This window comes from Pelophylax lessonae (genome assembly GCF_965119305.1).
Source record: "Pelophylax lessonae genome assembly, chromosome: 2".
Classification (NCBI taxonomy): Eukaryota; Metazoa; Chordata; class Amphibia; order Anura; family Ranidae; genus Pelophylax; species Pelophylax lessonae.
In genome coordinates, this window is record NC_138769.1 from 640,385,953 (window position 1) to 640,404,545 (window position 18,593).

Genomic DNA, 18,593 nt, shown 5'->3' on the forward strand with positions numbered 1-18,593 from the left:
GCCTTCAGAAGTCTGATCAAGAGAGCTTTACTATTCCCATCCTTTTTTGTCCGATCTTCCATTCATAGAAATTTGTACTACAACTTCCATGAATTCATAACACAGGATCGTTGAATTGGGGATAGGCAGATGGTTGATAGTCCCCCCCCCCAAATTATTCACAGATTCTATGTCATTCACTGAAGCTGTTTTACAGCTTCAATGAATGGTGGTTCAGGCAGGAAAGGTCAGGCATATTTGAGCTCTCTTCACGAGAGCTTCCGATAGCCCCTTAGCTGTATTAACCCCTGCCGCACTAGAAGATTTCAGTAGCAGGGAAACAGGGAGATAGGACACGGCAAGATTTCTACTGGAAGGAGAACAATCAGGACAAGGGACACATCCTAACTCTAAGTTATGTCCTTGTGCTGATTCTTCTTCTTTTTTTTTTTTTTTTTTTAAATATAGTTTTAGCTAAAATAAGGTTTTAACAAGCTTTTAACCCTTGCAGTGTTGTGGGGAGTGGGACTTTAAATTAGGGATAGACCGATTATCGGCAAGGCCGATATGCACTTTCCCTGATATATCGGTATCGGCCCTGGAACTGGCCGATATTGCCGATGTTTTTGTGACGTCATTCTGCCTTCTGAGGCCGCCTCCCTCGTCTTGGACAGCCTCGTCTGGAGTCGGGACTAGTCTCGCGGGAGTGTATCACAGCCATACACCCACCCACAGCAGCTCGGTGCCAGCCAGCCACCCACATCCACAGGCCCTGTACCAGCCAGCCAGCCACAGGCCCTGTGCCAGCCACAGGCCCTGTAGCAGCCAGCCAGCCACAGGCCCTGTAGCAGCCAGCCAGCCACAGGCCCTGTAGCAGCCAGCCAGCCACAGGCCCTGTAGCAGCCAGCCAGCCACAGGCCCTGTAGCAGCCAGCCAGCCACAGGCCCTGTAGCAGCCAGCCAGCCACAGGCCCTGTAGCAGCCAGCCAGCCACAGGCCCTGTAGCAGCCAGCCAGCCACAGGCCCTGTAGCAGCCAGCCAGCCACAGGCCCTGTAGCAGCCAGCCAGCCACAGGCCCTGTAGCAGCCAGCCAGCCACAGGCCCTGTAGCAGCCAGCCAGCCACAGGCCCTGTAGCAGCCAGCCAGCCACAGGCCCTGTAGCAGCCAGCCAGCCACAGGCCCTGTAGCAGCCAGCCAGCCACAGGCCCTGTACCAGTCATCCAGACAGCCACCCACAGCCCCTGTGCCAGCCACTCACCCGCCACAGGGTGCCAGCCAGTCACCCACCACAGGCTGCCAGACAGTCAGCCACCCACCACAGGTTTCCAGCAAGCCAGCCATTAAGCATTAAACAAAAACTAACATGTTCAGTACCAGATTTGTGTCAAAAATTGTCTTTTTCTCCGACAGTCGCCACCACCTCTAAGTCATCACTATTGACTTCTGCTCCTCAGGAGTAGCTAGGCATAAGACTTAGTCAAAAGAACAAAGCATTTAGCATAGACACACCCATGGGGGCTGTCCCACTGGTCAATACCACCCTGCAGTGATCCCTCCGAACTCAGTTTGTCTCTGCCTAGCGTCAGGAGTAGTCAGGCTTCCCTGTGCTGGGGCTTTCATTCTCAGCCTTCTAATCTTTTCTTTTGATTTTTATTTTAAAAAATTTCATTTTTTTCTTTGCTTTACTCGCTGTTTATTTTGTCAGCTTAGTTTAGTTGGATCTTCGGATGAAGATGGATTCTGCGGAGCTGGGAATCGGACTGGCCGCCCTGGCTCTCCAGGTCAGAGGGATCCCCAGCCCGCCATCGAGCGTTCGGCCATGTGTTCGTCCTGGCATTATGAACGACCCATCCCTGCTCGCAGCAGGGATGCAGCCTGTGAGGTGGCTACCTCACTGGACACATCTGCGGTGCTGCAGTGTCCTTTTCTTGGCTAACGGCATTCCCTGTCAGATGAGGACAGCGGCTTTCCGTTCATAGAGGCACCCCACGCCATCTGGTACAGGTAAGTACTTCTGTGTGGGGCCTCTGTCTGGGGTGGCAGTCCTGTGTTGCTGTGTGTTCCCCATGTCTGTGCCTGTGTGGGGCTCCCTGATGCGATCCTTGTGGGGTTCGCTTGTACATGCGCTGCGGTGCTGTGTGTTTTTGGGGGCCCCTTCCCCTGTGTCACTTTGGTGTTTTTAGGGGTGCAGACTGCGTGTGCGGTTAGACACTGGTGAGACAACTCTGTCTCTTCCAGTGGTCAGATTGACTTCGGGGCCGTCCTGTTCAGGTACAGACGGACAATGCTACCGCGGTGGCTTACACCAACCACCAAGGGGGCACCAGGAGTGCCCGGGAGGTGACCGAAATTCTGTCTTGGGCCGAGACTCATGTCCCGGCAATTTCAGCAGTTCATATTCCAGGTGTGGAGAATTGGCAGGCCGACTATCTGAGCCGCCAGACCCTGGACCAGGGGGAATGGTCCCTACACCCGGAGGTCTTCCAAATGCTGTGTGCGAAGTGGGGATCCCCGGACGTGGATCTGTTCGCGTCTCGGCTAAATCACAAGGAAAGATTCGTGGCAAGGACGCGCGGTCCGTGGGCGGACGCCTCGGATGCGTTGGTGGCCCCTTGGCATCAGTATCGTCTGATGTATGCCTTTCCTCCGATTCAGTTGTTGTCCAGGTTCCTTTGCAGGTTAGCCTTGGAACCGAACTTGGTGATTCTAGTGGCGCCGGACTGGCCACGCTGGTCCTGGTACGCCGACGTTGTTCACCTGGCGGTCGAGCCTCCTTGGCGGCTGCCAATGCGGGAGGATCTGCTGTCTCAGGGACCGATCTTTCATCCTGCTTTACAGTCGCTGGCTTTAACGGCCTGGCTGTTTGAAAGCCAGGTTCTGAGAGACAGGGGTCTCTCCTCAGAAGTCATTCCTACTCTTATCAAGGCTAGGAAAGCCTCATCTGGTAAAATCTATTACCGTACCTGGAAAGCTTATTTCGCCTGGTGTGAGTCCAGGGGGTTCTCCCCTCGCTCATACTCGGTGACAAGAGTTTTGGCTTTCCTTCAGACTGGTGTGGACCAGCGCTTGGCGCTGGCCACGATTAAGGGCCAGGTTTCTGCACTGGCTGTTCTTTTTCAACGCCCTGTGGTGTCTCATTCCTTAATTCGCACCTTTATTCAAGGTGTGCGACATTTGGCTCCTCCCCGGAGGGAGCCTTTGCCTCCATGGGACTTGGAACTTGGTTCTGTCCGTATTACAGCGTTCTCCCTTTGAAAACATCCGGGAGATATCATTACCTGTGCTGTCTAAAAAGGTTGCCTTTCTAGTGGCGATCACTTCGGCTCGCAGGGTGTCAGAATTGGCGGCGTTGTCTTGCCGCTCTCCTTATTTGGTGGTTCACAAGGATAAGGTGGTCTTGCGACCTCATTCGTCTTTTCTCCCTAAGGTGGTCTCTGATTTTCACCTTAATGAGGACATTGTTTTGCCTTCGCTCTGTGCGAAGCCCAAGCATCCATAGGAGGTTGCATTGCATTACCTTGGATGTTGTCAGGGCGATTAGGGTATACCTGTCATCCACTGAGTCCTTTCGTAATTCTCTTTGTCCTTCCTGAGGGACCTCGGAAGGGCATGGCCGCGTCTGCGGCGACCATTGCCAAATGGATCAGACAGACCATTGAACAGGCTTATGCTTTGAAGGAACGGGTTCCACCCTTCCCTGTTAAGGCGCACTCTACCAGATCATTGAGTACGTCCTGGGCCTACCGGCATCAAGCCTCGGTGGCCCAGGTGTGCAAGGCTGCGACTTGGTCGTCGGTGCACACCTTTTCCAAATTCTATAAGGTGGATGTTCTGGCATCAGCTGATGCCTCCTTTGGCCGCAAAGTTCTCAGTACGGCAGTGCCATAGGGGACCCTTGTTGTTTTGTGGGTCCCTGGCTGTTGGGGTGTTTATCCCCTGGATATTTGTTTTCCTGGGTTGTTGCTCCTGTTGAGCCTTTTCTATTGCCCAGAAGGTTCTCTTACTGTGCGTGTTAGGTTCCTTTCTCTGATGTGGGTACTGCGTTGCCTTTTCTGCGGTTGCGTCTCCCACCCCTCATGTCTACACTGCTTTGGGACATCCCAATAGTGATGACTTAGAGGTGGCGGCGACTGTCGGAGGACGTAAGAGAAAACTGAATTTTTGTCAAATCTTACCGTAAAAATTCCTTTCTCTGAGTCCTCCGACAGTCGCCGCCCTGCCCCTCTTTTGGGGTTTTTTCTTGTACACCTACTGCTATTCTACCAAACTGAGTTCGGAGGGATCACTGCAGGGGGGTATTGACCAGTGGGACAGCCCCCATGGGTGTGTCTATGCTAAATGCTTTGTTCTTTTGACTAAGTCTTATACCTAGCTACTCCTGCGGAGAGGAAGTCAATACCCAATAGTGATGACTTAGAGGTGGCGGTGACTGTCGGAGGAATTTTAGGGTAAGATTTTACAAAAATTCTGTTTTCCTGCTTGTGTGATTGGCTCACGAATTTTCCCAGAAGTTTGCCCTAAGATACAAGTCAGATTTCAGGCATCCCCTGCAACAAAAATTGAATTTCTCTATCGTTCGACAGACGCAGCTCCATAGCTTCTTAGACCATTGGGTTATGCTCCTCCAATCAGGAATAGGCTTTAGGCAGGAAAAAGCTTTACCACGCCTATGGGGGCTGTCCCTGTAGGCATAACCTCACACACTCTGCTGCAGCAACCAGTTTGATTCTACCTAGTTTAAGGAATAGGACCTAGTTCACTGCTGGGACTTCAGTCTCAGCTAATGATAGGGAAAGTTTTTTTTGTGTTTTTTTTTTTTTTTTCTCACTAGTTTGAGTTCCTGGAGAACTACAAGCAACAGCTGGCTGTGGTTTCAGACTGGATATTCTAGATCCTTATGGTCTCCCAGCCTGGCCAGCAATCGTGAGCAGGTTATAGTCCAACTAGGCCTCGCCACGACAGAGCCCTGATGGATGGGGATGAGCCTGCGAGTGAAAAAGTCTCGCCGGGACGCGATCGACCTGAAATGCCCTTAGTTGCAGTGTACCCCCTGGCTGGCAGCACCCCCACTTAGAGTGGGAGGCGGTCTGCCTGGAGCGGAGCCCACCCAGTCCATGGCATGGTGAGCAATGCTGAGCCCCCCATGTCCCTAGCGGGCTCTGGGGAGGGTGATATGGGCCCACTCCTGGGGATAACAGGACTCTGTTTTTTTTTCCTGAAAGATCCCCCAGGCCTATTAGGACCAGGCCCTAACCTCCCTGCTATAGGTGGGAGGTGGACTGTTCGGAGTGGCGCCCACCTGGTACCGTGGTATGGTGAGTAATACTGCCACCCCCCCCAATACTCTGGCGGTCTCGGGGTGGATGTGGGCCCCTCCCTGGAATAGTCGGACCCTCTGGGCTCCCTCGTTTCCCCTGGCCTCTGGGATGTTAGGCAGCATTGTTGCACACACGGGGGATAGCGGTACTGCTGTATATGGAAGATCTCCTGTTGAGAGGAAACTCGCATTCAGCCCTGATGAGCAACCTGACGATCACTGTCAGTTCTCTAAAGAAGTTCGGATGGAACATCAATTTCAAGAAATCCGCCCTGATACCTTCCGTGATACTGGATTATCTGGGCCTGACTCTGGATTCAGCTTTGGCGAGGGTCTTTCTTCCCCCGGACAAGCTGCAGAAGTTGCAGGGGGTGATTCCGATTGTTGTTGGAAAACAATCTGTCCTCTCTGCGAACTTGCATGCGGGCCTTGGGTCTGATGGTATCAACCTTCGAGGCAGTTCGGTTTGCTCAGTTCCATACCAGACCATTGCAGAGAGAGATTCTTGTCAAATGGAACAAGGATCCAAAGTCCTTGGACACTTTGATTCGGTTGAGCCACAACACGAGATCTGCTCTGTTATGGCGGCTTCATTCCACAGCACTGTGCCAGGGCAACGCCTTCCTCCTATTGTTTTGGACGGTGGTGACCACGGACGCCAGCCTGTCGGGCTGGGGCGGGGTACTGGGGAAGTAGAAGAGTCAAAACTACCGATTAAATGTGTTGGAGCTCAGAGCAATAAAGCTTTGCAATCCCCGCTACCTCTGTGGGATCTGAATTTGGTCTTATCCGTTATTCAAAAGCCTCCTTTTGAGAACATTCGGGAGATTCCTCTGCTTTCATTGTCTGTCTCAGAAAGTTGCCTTTTTGATGGCTATCACTTCTGCATGCAGTGTATCTGAATTGGCGGAGTTGTCTTGCTGCTCGCCTTATTTGGTGGTCCACAGAGATAAAGTGGTACTCAGACCACATCAGTCCTTTCTTCCAAAGGTGGTTTCTGATTTTTATCTGAATGAAGACATTGTACTGCCTTCACTCTGTCCCAAGCCCAAGCATCCCAAGGAATTTGCCTTGCATTCTTTGGATGCGGTTCGGGCGATCAGGGTTTACCTGAGTGTCACTGAGTCTTTTAGAAAATCAGATACTCTTTTTGTCCTTACTAAGGGACCTCAAAGGATTGGCTGCATCTGCTGCGACTATTTCCAGATGGATCAGGCAGATGGTGGTTCAGGCTTATTCACTAAAGGGTCAGGTTCGTCCTTTCCCAGTGAAGGCACATTCTACTAGAGCACTAAGTGCCTCTTGGGCTTTTCGCCATCAAGCGTCTGTGATGCAAGTGTGCAAGGCGGCGACTTGGTCGTCTGTGCATACGTTCATAAAATTCTACAAAATTGATGTGTTGGCATCCTCTGATGCTTCTTTTGGCTGCACGGTTTTGCAGGCTGCTGTTTAAAGAGAATCTTGTTTTTTGTTCTCTTTGAGGGTGTTTTCTAGGTGAGCTCCAGTCGTTCCTGGTTGAGCTCCATATTACCTGGTTGGCTACGTTTAGCCTTTGGGTAGTTACGTTCTTCTTTGCGTTGTCTTCCACCCCTCATGAAAATACTGCTTTGGGACATCCCAATGGTCTAAGAAGATAAGGAGCTGCGTCTATCGATGAATGCTAGAGAAAAGTTTTTTTGTACTTACCGTAAAATCCTTTTCTCTAAAGTTCTTTGACAGACGCAGCACCCGCCCCTCTGCTTCTGAGTGAATGGGGTTTTTTGTCTTCTAAACACTGCTTGCAATGAAACTGGCTGCTGTAGCAGAGTGTGTGGGATTATGCCTGCAGGGACAGCCCCCATAGGTGTGGTAAAGCTTTTTCCTGCCTAGTGCCTATTCCTGATTTGGAGGAGCATAACCCAATGGTCTAAGAAGATATGGAGCTGTGTCTGTCGATGAACTTCAGAGAAAAGGATTTTACGGTAAGTACAAAAATCCATTTTTTTTTGATGAGATACTCCCAATACAGACACGTCTAAAGGGATGCGGGCCCAGCAGCTTTCCTCATTAGTGCCCTGCAGGTGCCACAGCTGATGATTAGGAAACCACCGCCACTAGACCCACTCGGCACAAAGGAACAAACGGGGATTTCATCAGAATAACAATAGGTAATAATCTGCAACAAACGTTGTTATAATCTTTGCAATGTACATAGATCACCCAGGGTGGAATGTTTTCTCTTCTCAACAAAAGTGGAGTTGCGCTTTAACTTTCTCTTTGAGGCCCACTACATTCCTAGCTATGACCTTAGTGTCAACCACCAATCTAGAAACCTCTATCACCTGCTTTTCTCATAGTGTATGTTCAGCATATACTGTAGGTTGAATAAGTATGGTATAGACGAAGATAAGGTTAGTGCTCAGAAGATACTAGAAAAAAAAACAACCGGTAGCATTAAAGTGGTTCTAAAGTCAAGATATTTGTATGTATGGGTATATATATGTGTGTGTGTGTGTGTGTGTGTGTGTGTGTATATGTATATGTGTGTGTGTATATATATATATAGATATAGATATATCTATATATATATATTATATACAATTTTTTTTTTACCTTAATGCATGTTAGGGTAAAACAATGTCCCGGCAGTTGAATCCTGCACTGCTGAATCCCAATCACTGCCTTAAAATTGTACTTACCCCCCATCCTTTTCTCGATCCAGCTGTGCCCATCTGCAGTGGTACTCTCCCCTCCCTTTTTCCACAGGACACAGATGCAGGAGCCATTGTCAATCAATCAAAGCCTGTGAGGAGGGGGTGGGGCCAAGCCACACTGTGGGTGTCTCTTAGAGGTGCCTGTAAAAGTGCCCCCATAGCAGCCAGCTTTCTTCTATGGGGGCACTTGCAGAAGAGAAGGAACAGGAGGCACTGGCGGGGGACCCCAGGAAAGGTGGTTATTTTAGGGAAAAAAATAGCCTTTTACCACTTTAAGCTCTAAGAATTCTAACCCCCTATTTAATTAGTTGGATAAGATTATTCAAACTGTCTCATTGTACAAACTCGCCTACTTAGCAATGGCCTGTGGGAGAAGATGTAGGCATATGGATCAGACTATCATGATGGACCATTCCATATAGATAAATCCACAGTCATAAATAAATAGCATCATGCTCCATATCTTATTACATAATTATTATATGAAATGTATCCCCTTTGCCCCTTAAGTTGACCTAACAAATCCCACCGCTCCTTCTCAAAGATGTATACTTCACTTTATCTGACAGCTGCAGCCTCAAGGGATTGTTTAGATTACACACAAGTGTCTTTCTGCCAGGCCTGCACACTAGAATCTCATAGAGGACTATGGGCCCTCCTGCCTCCATCTCCCTGCTATGCAATATTTTGTCCATCCTAGCTTCATTATAATTTACTTATTGGTTTACAGGTATTGACTCAAATTCCATCTCTTGTTAATCACTTCTTCATGCTGAGACAAATGTGTACACACTTATAGACAGGATGTTAGGGCGGGCAGGGCTTATCAAGAAAGGATGGAGTTTGAAACATTTTGAAATATGTCAATATGTCAGGTGAAGGTGCGTGGCAGAATGATCCAGCAATTAACAAGAACAGTTGCCCCGTAATTTGAGCAATTATATTAAGATCAGTCTCTTATCCATCACATATTTTTCTCTCCATGACTTGCAAAGCCCATACTAGAACTCTATGTATAACATGCTTGTTTATTTAGGCCTAAGTGCCACCTCTTATTCTTCTGTATTGTGTATGCATATAAATACCTCTTCTTCCTTCTTTTTTTTTTTTTAATAGAAAATGTCGGAAGTGTCAGTAAAGCAGAAAAAAGTCCTGAAGGTGCAACACAGTGTCTTCATGATGAAGTCTTTGGTACCTCAAATCGATATCATAATAACAGGTATTGCGCGTCCGACCAGTCCTAGGAGGGCGGCATAGGGCAGTGCACTCTGTGATCAATGTGTCCTTAGGACACAGCTGATCACAGATCGGGGTAAAGGACCAATCACATGGTAAAGGGTAATGTACCCTTTACCATGTAATCCGCATTTTTCCAATCACAGCTGTAAACACAAGCCGGTTGAGCCGCATTCCTGACAGGGTGAGTAGAGGAGAGCCGATAACCGGCTTGTGTGAAGGGGACAGTGTCCTGATTTTCAGTGCAGTCCCACCAGTGCTCATCAAGGTCACCTATCATTGCTGCCTACCAGTGCCACCTCATCAATGCGCATCAGTGCAGCCACATCAGTGAAGGAGAAAAATGATCTATTTGCAAAACTTAACCAACTATAAAAAAATGGTTTTCAAAATTTTCGGTCATTTTTAGTTTTTTTTTAAGCAAAAAATAAAAAACACAGTGGTGATAAAATACCACCAAAAGAGAGCTCTATTTGTGTGAAAAAAAAATATTAAAATTTCACATGGGTACAGTGTTGCATGACTGCGTAATTTTAATTTAAAATGTGACAGCACTGAAAGGTAAAAATTGGCCTGTGGGCAGGAAGGGGGTCAAAGTGCCTAGTAGGCAAGTGGTTAATACAGTGGTCACATAACTGTACAGCAAGTTCTGGGTGCTTGGTGAGAGCTGACAACTCTGGGGAATTCCTAGAGCAGTGACATCACACCTCTGCTTGTAATTGCATATGGTGTGCAGCATTAGTAAAGACAGATGGCAGGTAACAATTAAAGTTTACTTTAGTAAATATCCTTTCCCTTCCTAACCAACATTGTACAGATAATTAGAAGACTAACAATAACAAACTACTTACCCTAAAGAGTACAACATTCTCTAATGCAGTGTAGCTCAAGAAAGGACATCCCCAAGCCTAATACTAGCACATATTATTACAATAATCCCCCAGAAAACTGCTCACTTAAATGCTCATTATATGGAGTCCTCACGCAGTAAACCATGCCCAGGCTGGCCACCCCCCAAGGCACCAGGGAAGTGTGGTATCAGAAATATGCTTTCCATGACTGCCACACTAATTGGAATATATCCAAGTATATGACAGATTCTTTAATTTATATACATTAGAGTGCTTAGCATATGCCGTGACAAGCAGTAGGTTTGGCTTATGTTATTCCACCGCCATTATAAACACCACCCGCTCAACGATCCCAGAACTCAGCTCCAGGTACATAGCAGAAATCAGTTTGGTTGGGTCGTCCCCCATAAGAATAGTAAGGGTAGGGATAAGCGGTGTGTCCGGAACCCGATCCGGGAACTAAGCTAGGAGCGCATGGCTTAGCTGGAGATAACTAAAGTGCATTTGGGGCGGCAGGTCAAACTGTTCCGACAGAGATTGAAAGGAACGTACCCCGGACCCACGCAGGACCTGGTAGAGAAAGAGCACGCCCCTTGTTGCCCACAACTCAGCCCCCGGTAGGGAGCACAATTTTGGCAAGCTGGAGATATGCCACAGGGGAGTGTAGGCATGTACAGTTGTGTTCAAAATTATTCAACCCCCAATGCTGTAAAGGGTTTTAGGGAATTTAGTGTACATTTGTAATTGTATTCAGAATGAAATCCTACAAGGACTTCTTAAAGAACCATATGCAACTAAAATGACATCAATTGGTTTTGTAATACAGTAGTAAATGTTTCTTTTGTGAATTCTTCATTGACACAATTATTCAACCCCTTAAAGACTACCACTCTGAAGAACAGAGGTTCATTGAAGTGTTTTCAATCAGGTATTGAAAACACCTGTGGATGTCAGGGAGCAGCAATAAAGCCTAATAAGCACCAATTAGGCAGCTTTAAAATGACTGTGATACTCAGCTCCTTCTAGACATTTACTGGTGTGGTTACAAACATGATGAAGTCAAGAGAATGGTCCAGGAAGACAAGAGAAGAGGTGATTACTCTTCACAGGAAGGGCAATGGCTATAAGAAGATTGCAAAGATGTTAAACATACCAAGAGACACCATAGGAAGCATCATTCGCAAATTCAAGGCAAAGGGCACTGTTGAAACGCTACCTGGTCGTGGCAGAAAGAAGATACTGACTTCGACTGCTGTGCGCTACCTGAAGCGTAGAGTGGAGAAAAGTCCCCATGTGAGTGCTGAGGAACTGAGACAAGATTTGTCACATGTGGGTACTGAAGTTTCTGCTCAAACAATACAGCGCACATTGCGTAATGAAGGCCTCCATGCCAGAACTCCCAGGCGCACCCCCGTGCTGTCTCCAAAGAATAAGAAGAGTCGACTGCAGTATGCCAAAAGTCATGTGGACAAACCACAGAAGTTTTGGGATAGTGTTCTGTGAACTGATGAAACAAAATTAGAACTGTTTGGGCCCATGGATCAACGCTATGTTTGGAGGAGGAAGAACAAGGCCTATGAAGAAAAGAACACCTTGCCTACTGTGAAGCATGGCGGGGGGGTCAATCATGCTTTGGGGCTGTTTTGCTTCTGCAGGTACAGGGAAGCTTCAGCGTGTGCAAGGTACCATGAATTCTCTTCAGTACCAGGAGATATTGGATGACAATGTGATGCAGTCCATCACAAACCTGAGGCTTGGGAGACGTTGGACCTTTCAACAGGACAATGATCCCAAGCATACCTCCAAGTCCACTAGAGCATGGTTGCAGATTAAAGGCTGGAACATTTTGGAGTGGCCATCACAGTCACCAGACTTAAATCCGATTGAGAACCTCTGGTGGGACTTAAAGAAAGCAGTTGCAGTGCACAAGCCTCAGAATGTGACTGAACTGGAGGCTTTTGCCCATGACGAATGGGCGAAGATACCCGTAGATCGCTGCAAGACACTTGTGTCAAGCTATGCTTCACGTTTAAAGCTGTTATAACTGTAAAAGGATGTTGTACTAAGTACTAAAATTGAATGTCACTTGGGGGTTTAATAAAACTGATAATGATGTGAGCACAGAAAAGACATTTGTGGTTATTTCATTATAAATGTTATCTTATATTTGTCTGACCTACACGTGCCTCTTTGATTTAATTGTAAGCAGGATGACTGAATGATCAAAATCAATGTCAAACTGGCCAAAACAATCAATTTCAGTGGGGGTTGAATAATTTTGAACACAACTGTATATGCGTCAATCCTAGTTGTCTTAAGTGACAGTTACCAAATCCGTCTATGTAGGGTCACCGGGGGAATGGAGATAATCACTGGAGACACCGATCCATGACCCCGCAGTATCATTTGCATCGGAGTGTGAGTGGCCCGGCCCGGACTGGCACAAAGTAGCGCACAGTCGGCCTCCGAGTTATGGAAGTGATAGAAATGGGATAATTGCGCTGCCAAGTAGTAAGTGTGGAAGTCGGGTACTGCCACGCCGCCTCTCATAGTTGGGTTCTTTAAAGTCAGCCAGGAGAGTTTGTGTCGACTCCAGCCCCAGATAAGAGTTAAGGATGGTATCAATCACCTTGAACCATTTTAGGGGAATGAGGACGGGGGAGTGCCAGAAAACCTATAAAAACTTGGGAAGTAAAATCATTTTGACCAGATTCTCTCTGCCCATCACCCCCAGGGGAAGTCTGGCCCATAATTGAACTCGCAGTTTCAGTACAGATATAAGGGGTTCCACATTGTCCGCAACGTAATCCGACGGCGTCCTAGTGACCAGGACTCCCAAGTATCGGAGCCGTGAGACCCTAGCCAACGGGAGTCGGGCAGAGTCGACCGTAGGAGGGGAAGGGTCTAGGGGCAAAATTTGTGATTTATCCTAGTTAATCCTCAGTCCCGAGTGATGTCCAAAGTCATTAATGGTCTGGAGGGCAGCATGCCACGAGGGTCCAGTATCCGCCAAGTAAAACATGTCGTCTGCATAGAGGCCCACTGTCTCCATAAGGGGTCCCGCACGAAGTCCACCCACCCCAGGATGCGCCTGGATAGCGATAGCCAAAGGTTCCACCACCAGGGCATAGAGCAGCGGGGACAACCTTGACGGGTGCCGCGACTCAGTGGGAATGGGTCAGCGAGCCACCCGTTGACAGCAACCCTAGCGACTGGACAATAGTACAGCAGGCGAACCCACTGTATAAAGGACGGGCCAAAGCCGTATCATTGTAAGCATTCCTAGAGGTAGCTCCATTCTACAGAGTCAAACGCCGTGGCTGCATCCAAGGCGACCACTGCCCTAGTCCCCATTTGTGCATGGTGAGCTTGAATATTAAGATATAAGCGTTGAGTATTCATGGCCGTATTTTTCCCAGGCATAAAACTGATCTGATCGGGGTGGATGAGAGAGAGAATAAACTTACCAAGGCGTCGGGCAAGAACCTTGGCCAGGATCTTGATGTCAGCTTGTAGGAGGGAGATTGGGCGATAAGACTCAGGAAGCCGGGGATCCTTCCCAGGTTTAGGGAGTACAATAATTGTGGCTTCTCGCATTGAGTTAGGCAAGGTATCCTCAAGGTCAGCTCGGTGAGAGTCAGACAATTGGGGAAACTCCACACGTTGTAAGAATTCTCGAGTTTCAGGGGCGGAAGCAGTGGTTTGAGAGGCATATAGCGATGCATAATATGAGCGAAACAGCGTCGCAACACGGGACGGGTCAGTGACCTCCGCACCATCAGCCTCCAACAAGGACACCACCACCGGCGGTGCAAATTCCTGATGAGCCAAGTAGGCCAGGAGCTTGCCCGCCCGCTCACCCTGCTCGAACACCCGTTGCCTACAGAAGAAAAGCTTGCGTTTTAGCCATTTTGTAATATAGCTGATCAACCACTCGGGTCTGGGATTTGAGCTCAGAGACCTGGGCCGGGGTCTGGTCCAAAGTGCAGGAATCGGTGACTGTGGTGAGGTGATCTAGGGCCTGCTGGAGAACACGTTTGGAGGAGGATTTCAGGCGGTTGATGCGTCTAGTCAGAGTGGAAGGGGCATGTAACTTGAATGTCTCCCAGACGTCCGCCGCCGAGGGCGACCCCCTATTGGCAGTAAAAAAAGCCCACTCCTGAGTCAGGTCAAGATGGTCCCACAGGGCCCAAAGCCAAAAGAGGTGCAGGCGCCACGGGCGTGGTACAGTCTGCGGGGTCAAGTCGAGGGACGCCCAGGAAGGAGCGTGGTCGGACAGTGACCTAGGGTGGAACCGAACATCCAGCAACGATGGGAGCAGCAGCGCAGAAACAATAATAAAATCAATGCGGGAGAACGATGAGTGGGTAGATGAGAAACATGAATGGGCCCTAGTATCAGGGTGACCGTAGCGCCATGTGTCCGTCAGTGCAAAGTCACCTAACAGTCTTTGGAGTCGGGTAGTAGATGGCAGGTGTGTTGGCGGAGGCTGGGTTGATCGGTCAAGGGCCAGGTGCAAAACCGTATTGAAGTCCTCCAACCACACAGCGGGGTGCTGGGCCATAAAGGAGACACCCTCAGTGACCACTGCAGCGCTGTACGGGGGGGGGGGGCATAGCAGGATAATATAAGATATGGTCTAGAGTATATTAGAACATGAAGGAAGACAAACCTACCCTGGGGGTCCGTGTGCACAGTGATAAGGGAGAAATGGAGCGTTTTGGCCGCTAGAATCAAAACCCCCCAAGAGTGTGAGGTATGCACGGCATGCTAAGCCCAGCCCACACAGGGGCGAAAAAGAGCCAGCTGGAGCTGACCTGTGGCATGGGTTTCCATCAGAACCGCTACGTCCGCCCTATAGGACTTGAGGCAGTGGAAAACAGCCGATCTCTTAATTTTATCCCTCAGCCCACGAACATTCCACGTTTGGAACTTTAAGGGGCCCATTGTGGGAACGTATAGTAAATTATATGGATGGACACCAAGGGGACCCCCAAGTCAGGTGTGCCTAGGCAACCACAGATGGATAGAACACAGTAAAATGAGGCAGCAGTGTAAAAACATAATGCAGACCCTGTATAGAAAATAACAAAGCATAGTGCAATCAACATTAGAAAGTCAAACAACAATAACAATAAACCCTCCTCCCCCCAATACCCAAAACCAATGCAGAGGTATAAGGCATAAACAGAGCATTTTCATTGGGAGTGGGGGTAGTCAGGTAGATAAATATTAAGTAAGGCAGACCAAGGAAAAATGTAACCAGTTCCCGTTCGGCCTATAACAAAATTATGGCCATGCAGGTCTTTTGTAGTTTCGGGTGGACATCATATGACGTCCTCAGTCCATTGGACACAGCCAATGACTGATCGGTGTACTGGCTCGTAGCCGCTACCATGTGACCACTGTAATCACAGCAGGTCGCATGAAAACAATGGATGGCTTCCTTTTATGCCATCCATTGTGTACAATTTTGTGGTGTTAGCTGTGATTGGTCAATGTGATCACATGGTACAGATGGGGCGAATCACAGCCTATTTGTACCATTTGATAAGATCTTGCCAATCACATCTAATCACAACAAAACAAACTGACTGAATCAGTTTAATTCAGTAAAATGCTTTCTTATAGCCATGAAATTCACTGCTATAAACAATCCTAAAAAATAAATAACCCTGATTACTTTTGCAGAGTAGTACAATGTTACAATGGCAACATTATATTGCTCTGTTCAGTGTGTTTAATAAAAAAAAAATCTGAAAAAAATTAATATGAAAAAATGTATTTATTTTTGTACTGTCACAATTAGTGTCCCTGATCACCCCCACACCAGTTTATATGATAACGCTGTACTTCACTGGTGACAGTATGTAAAAAAAATAAAAAAATAAATAACTTTAATCTCTTTACGTGACAAAAAATTACAACTTAAAAAAAAATCCCCATGCCTCTTAATAAATACCATGGACTGTCTACTTTCGAAAAAGGGGTCATTTGGGGGATATTTGTACTGTCCTGACATTTTTGGGCCTGACTTAATGAGATCACCGTCAGTACTTCAGGATTGATCAATTTTCAGATGTATACCATAGTTTGTGGACTGTATAACTTTCCTACGGGCTAAATAATATGCACTGATTTTGGGTTATTTTCACCATAGAAATGTAGCAAAATACATTTTGACCTAAAATTATGTTGAACAATTATGTGCAAATGTTATAACCAAAATTTTCTGTCTTTTTTTTTATTTGGCAAAAAATAAAAAAAAAACGCAGTGGTGGCTATGTATGACCAAATAAAAGCTCTATCTGTCAAAAAAAAAAAAAGATAAAAATTTAATTTGGGTACAGTATTGCACGACCACGCAATTCTCATTCAAAGTGCAACAGCGCTAAAAGCTGTAAATTGGCCTGGGCAGAAAGGGGGTAAAAGTGCCGGCAATGAAGTGGTTAAATGCAATTAAAAGTTTATAGAAGTCCTCAGTCATTTCCAGTATACGGTTACCACTGTGTGGTATCGCCAAATTTGTTTTTAAGTACTAACCTCTGGATAGTTCCTGGAAACAGTCCGGCGAGTGGAAAGGAAAGCTTTAATTTAGTATGGCAGAGGTATGATACCATAAACCAAATTTACAATCTCCTCCTTTTAATATTCAGCAAACTGCTTTTTTTTTCCCAGTCGTTTGTAGCCCAGCATTTTGTGATTGAAATTTTATCCTGATGTTTTCAGTCCTAGTGTTACGAGGGAGATATTTAAGACACCTCTTTGGGATAAAAAGTACACCCACAGAACACCCCAGCGAGATGGGAAAATTGGTGAGTAATTATCTCTGTTCAGCTGGTAGAAGTCTGTCTTGGTGCACAGCCTCTAATGTATCAATTCTATGCCTTTCAGAAGTGTTCGATAGCCTGTATTGCACACCAAAGTTTATTGGGGTGAGTGTTTTTTTTTTTCTAATGGGAATTGGGAAGAGGGCCATTTTACTGGCATCGTTGATTTTATGCTTACCTTTATATTATGTGCTGGGATGCCCTTCTGCTGCAAGCGGTCACTCATCAATAATCATGGGTGTTAATCAAGGGTTTGTTGTCATAGCTAGGGTTAACCACACCTCCTGCCTATACCTGTTCTTATCTTCTCTTTTTGTGTACCAGTTGATATGAAATTGAACCCTGTCTAGTAGCCCCACCTTTCTTGCTAGCTTTCCCTGGTTTCCCTTTTCCCTCTCTCCTGACATAAGTTGCATTTTAGACATGCTGCCTTTAGACTCTTCTTTGCTTACTAAAGTTGCTTGGTCCATAGAGGTGCGCACAATTTGTGGTCTCACAATTTGATTATGATTATGCTGTCTTCGATTCTGTAATGCATCACGATTACTGCCCATGGTTTTCATGAACAAATTCAAGCGGTCAGAAGAACTGAAGGATGGAAGAATCAAAGGAAGGATGGAGGAGTCTTGGGTAGGGAAGAAGGGATCCATGAATAGGAAAGGAAGGCTGGAGGATCCATGAATAGAAAAGGAAAGATGGAGGAATCTGGGAATAGGGAAGGAGGAATTATGGTGGAAATTAATAGGGTTTGGAGCATAGAAATTAGCTTGGTGCGCTGAAAACCTCACTGCACTGAAAAGCGCACTTGTGGATATTAATAAGCGCCATTAATCCCTTGTACTGAAAAGTACAATGCACAACTCTTTTGTTTAAAGTTATCCTGGCGTGCTTGTCGACAAACAGAAAGACAGACACACGCTGTATCCCGGTCGATGTCCATAGTAACAGTCCTGCTTACAGAACAAAAGGGGGTTACAGGGGTGGTGGTGTCAACACAACCAATTACAATCATGTATAACTTTCAAAAGTACAATAGGAAAAGGGGAGTGTATGTTTATGGAGAAACGTGACCGTGTGCACAAGACTCCAACTGTCAAGTGAAAGCGAAACTAAGCAACATGGCTGCCAGACACTATCATGGATTCTCATGGACTCGCCCACGCTAATTCATAAGCATGCACTCCCCTCATAACCTGTTAGAGTGAATCCTATATAATATGGTTCATAAAAATAATATTTGATAGTGATCATGTTACTGTTCCAGTGAATGAGCCTTTATCTGCAAAGACAATAGCAGCAGTATTTCAATCATACGGATCAAGCATAACAGAAAGCTCCCAGCCATTAATCCTGGCAAAAGGGCAGATATTATCAAAACGATATGAATTCCACATCACAAACATATCTCCGTCAGTGAATACCGGGGCCCCAGCTGGCTGATATACATTTGTGCGGTGGAGTTTACCTTGCACTGCCATAGATCCGGACCGGCACCGCCGATAGGGATGATCAGGCTACAAGTAGTGTGCAGTCTCCATTTAATGGAAGATTTCCACAATCACAGGTCTTTCCTCAAGGCCAGTAAAACAATATTCGCTGTGTATAGCGTTTACCGGTAAACTGACACTGGGAGACATAATGGCAATATAACTAAAAACACATACTAAAGAAATGTCCACACAAATATT

General features: G+C 46.9%; 1 protein-coding gene across 1 annotated transcript in view; it reads left to right on the forward strand.

Annotated features, from left to right (window-relative positions):
* The window catches only part of BRCA2 (BRCA2 DNA repair associated), a 285,207-nt gene that overhangs the window by 34,245 nt on the left and 232,369 nt on the right, over positions 1-18,593 (forward strand). The window contains exons 3-5 of the mRNA XM_082245286.1: positions 9,105-9,207; positions 16,805-16,890; positions 16,970-17,010. Coding sequence (XP_082101412.1) covers positions 9,105-9,207; positions 16,805-16,890; positions 16,970-17,010 — 230 coding nt within the window. The remainder of the gene's footprint in view (positions 1-9,104; positions 9,208-16,804; positions 16,891-16,969; positions 17,011-18,593) is intronic.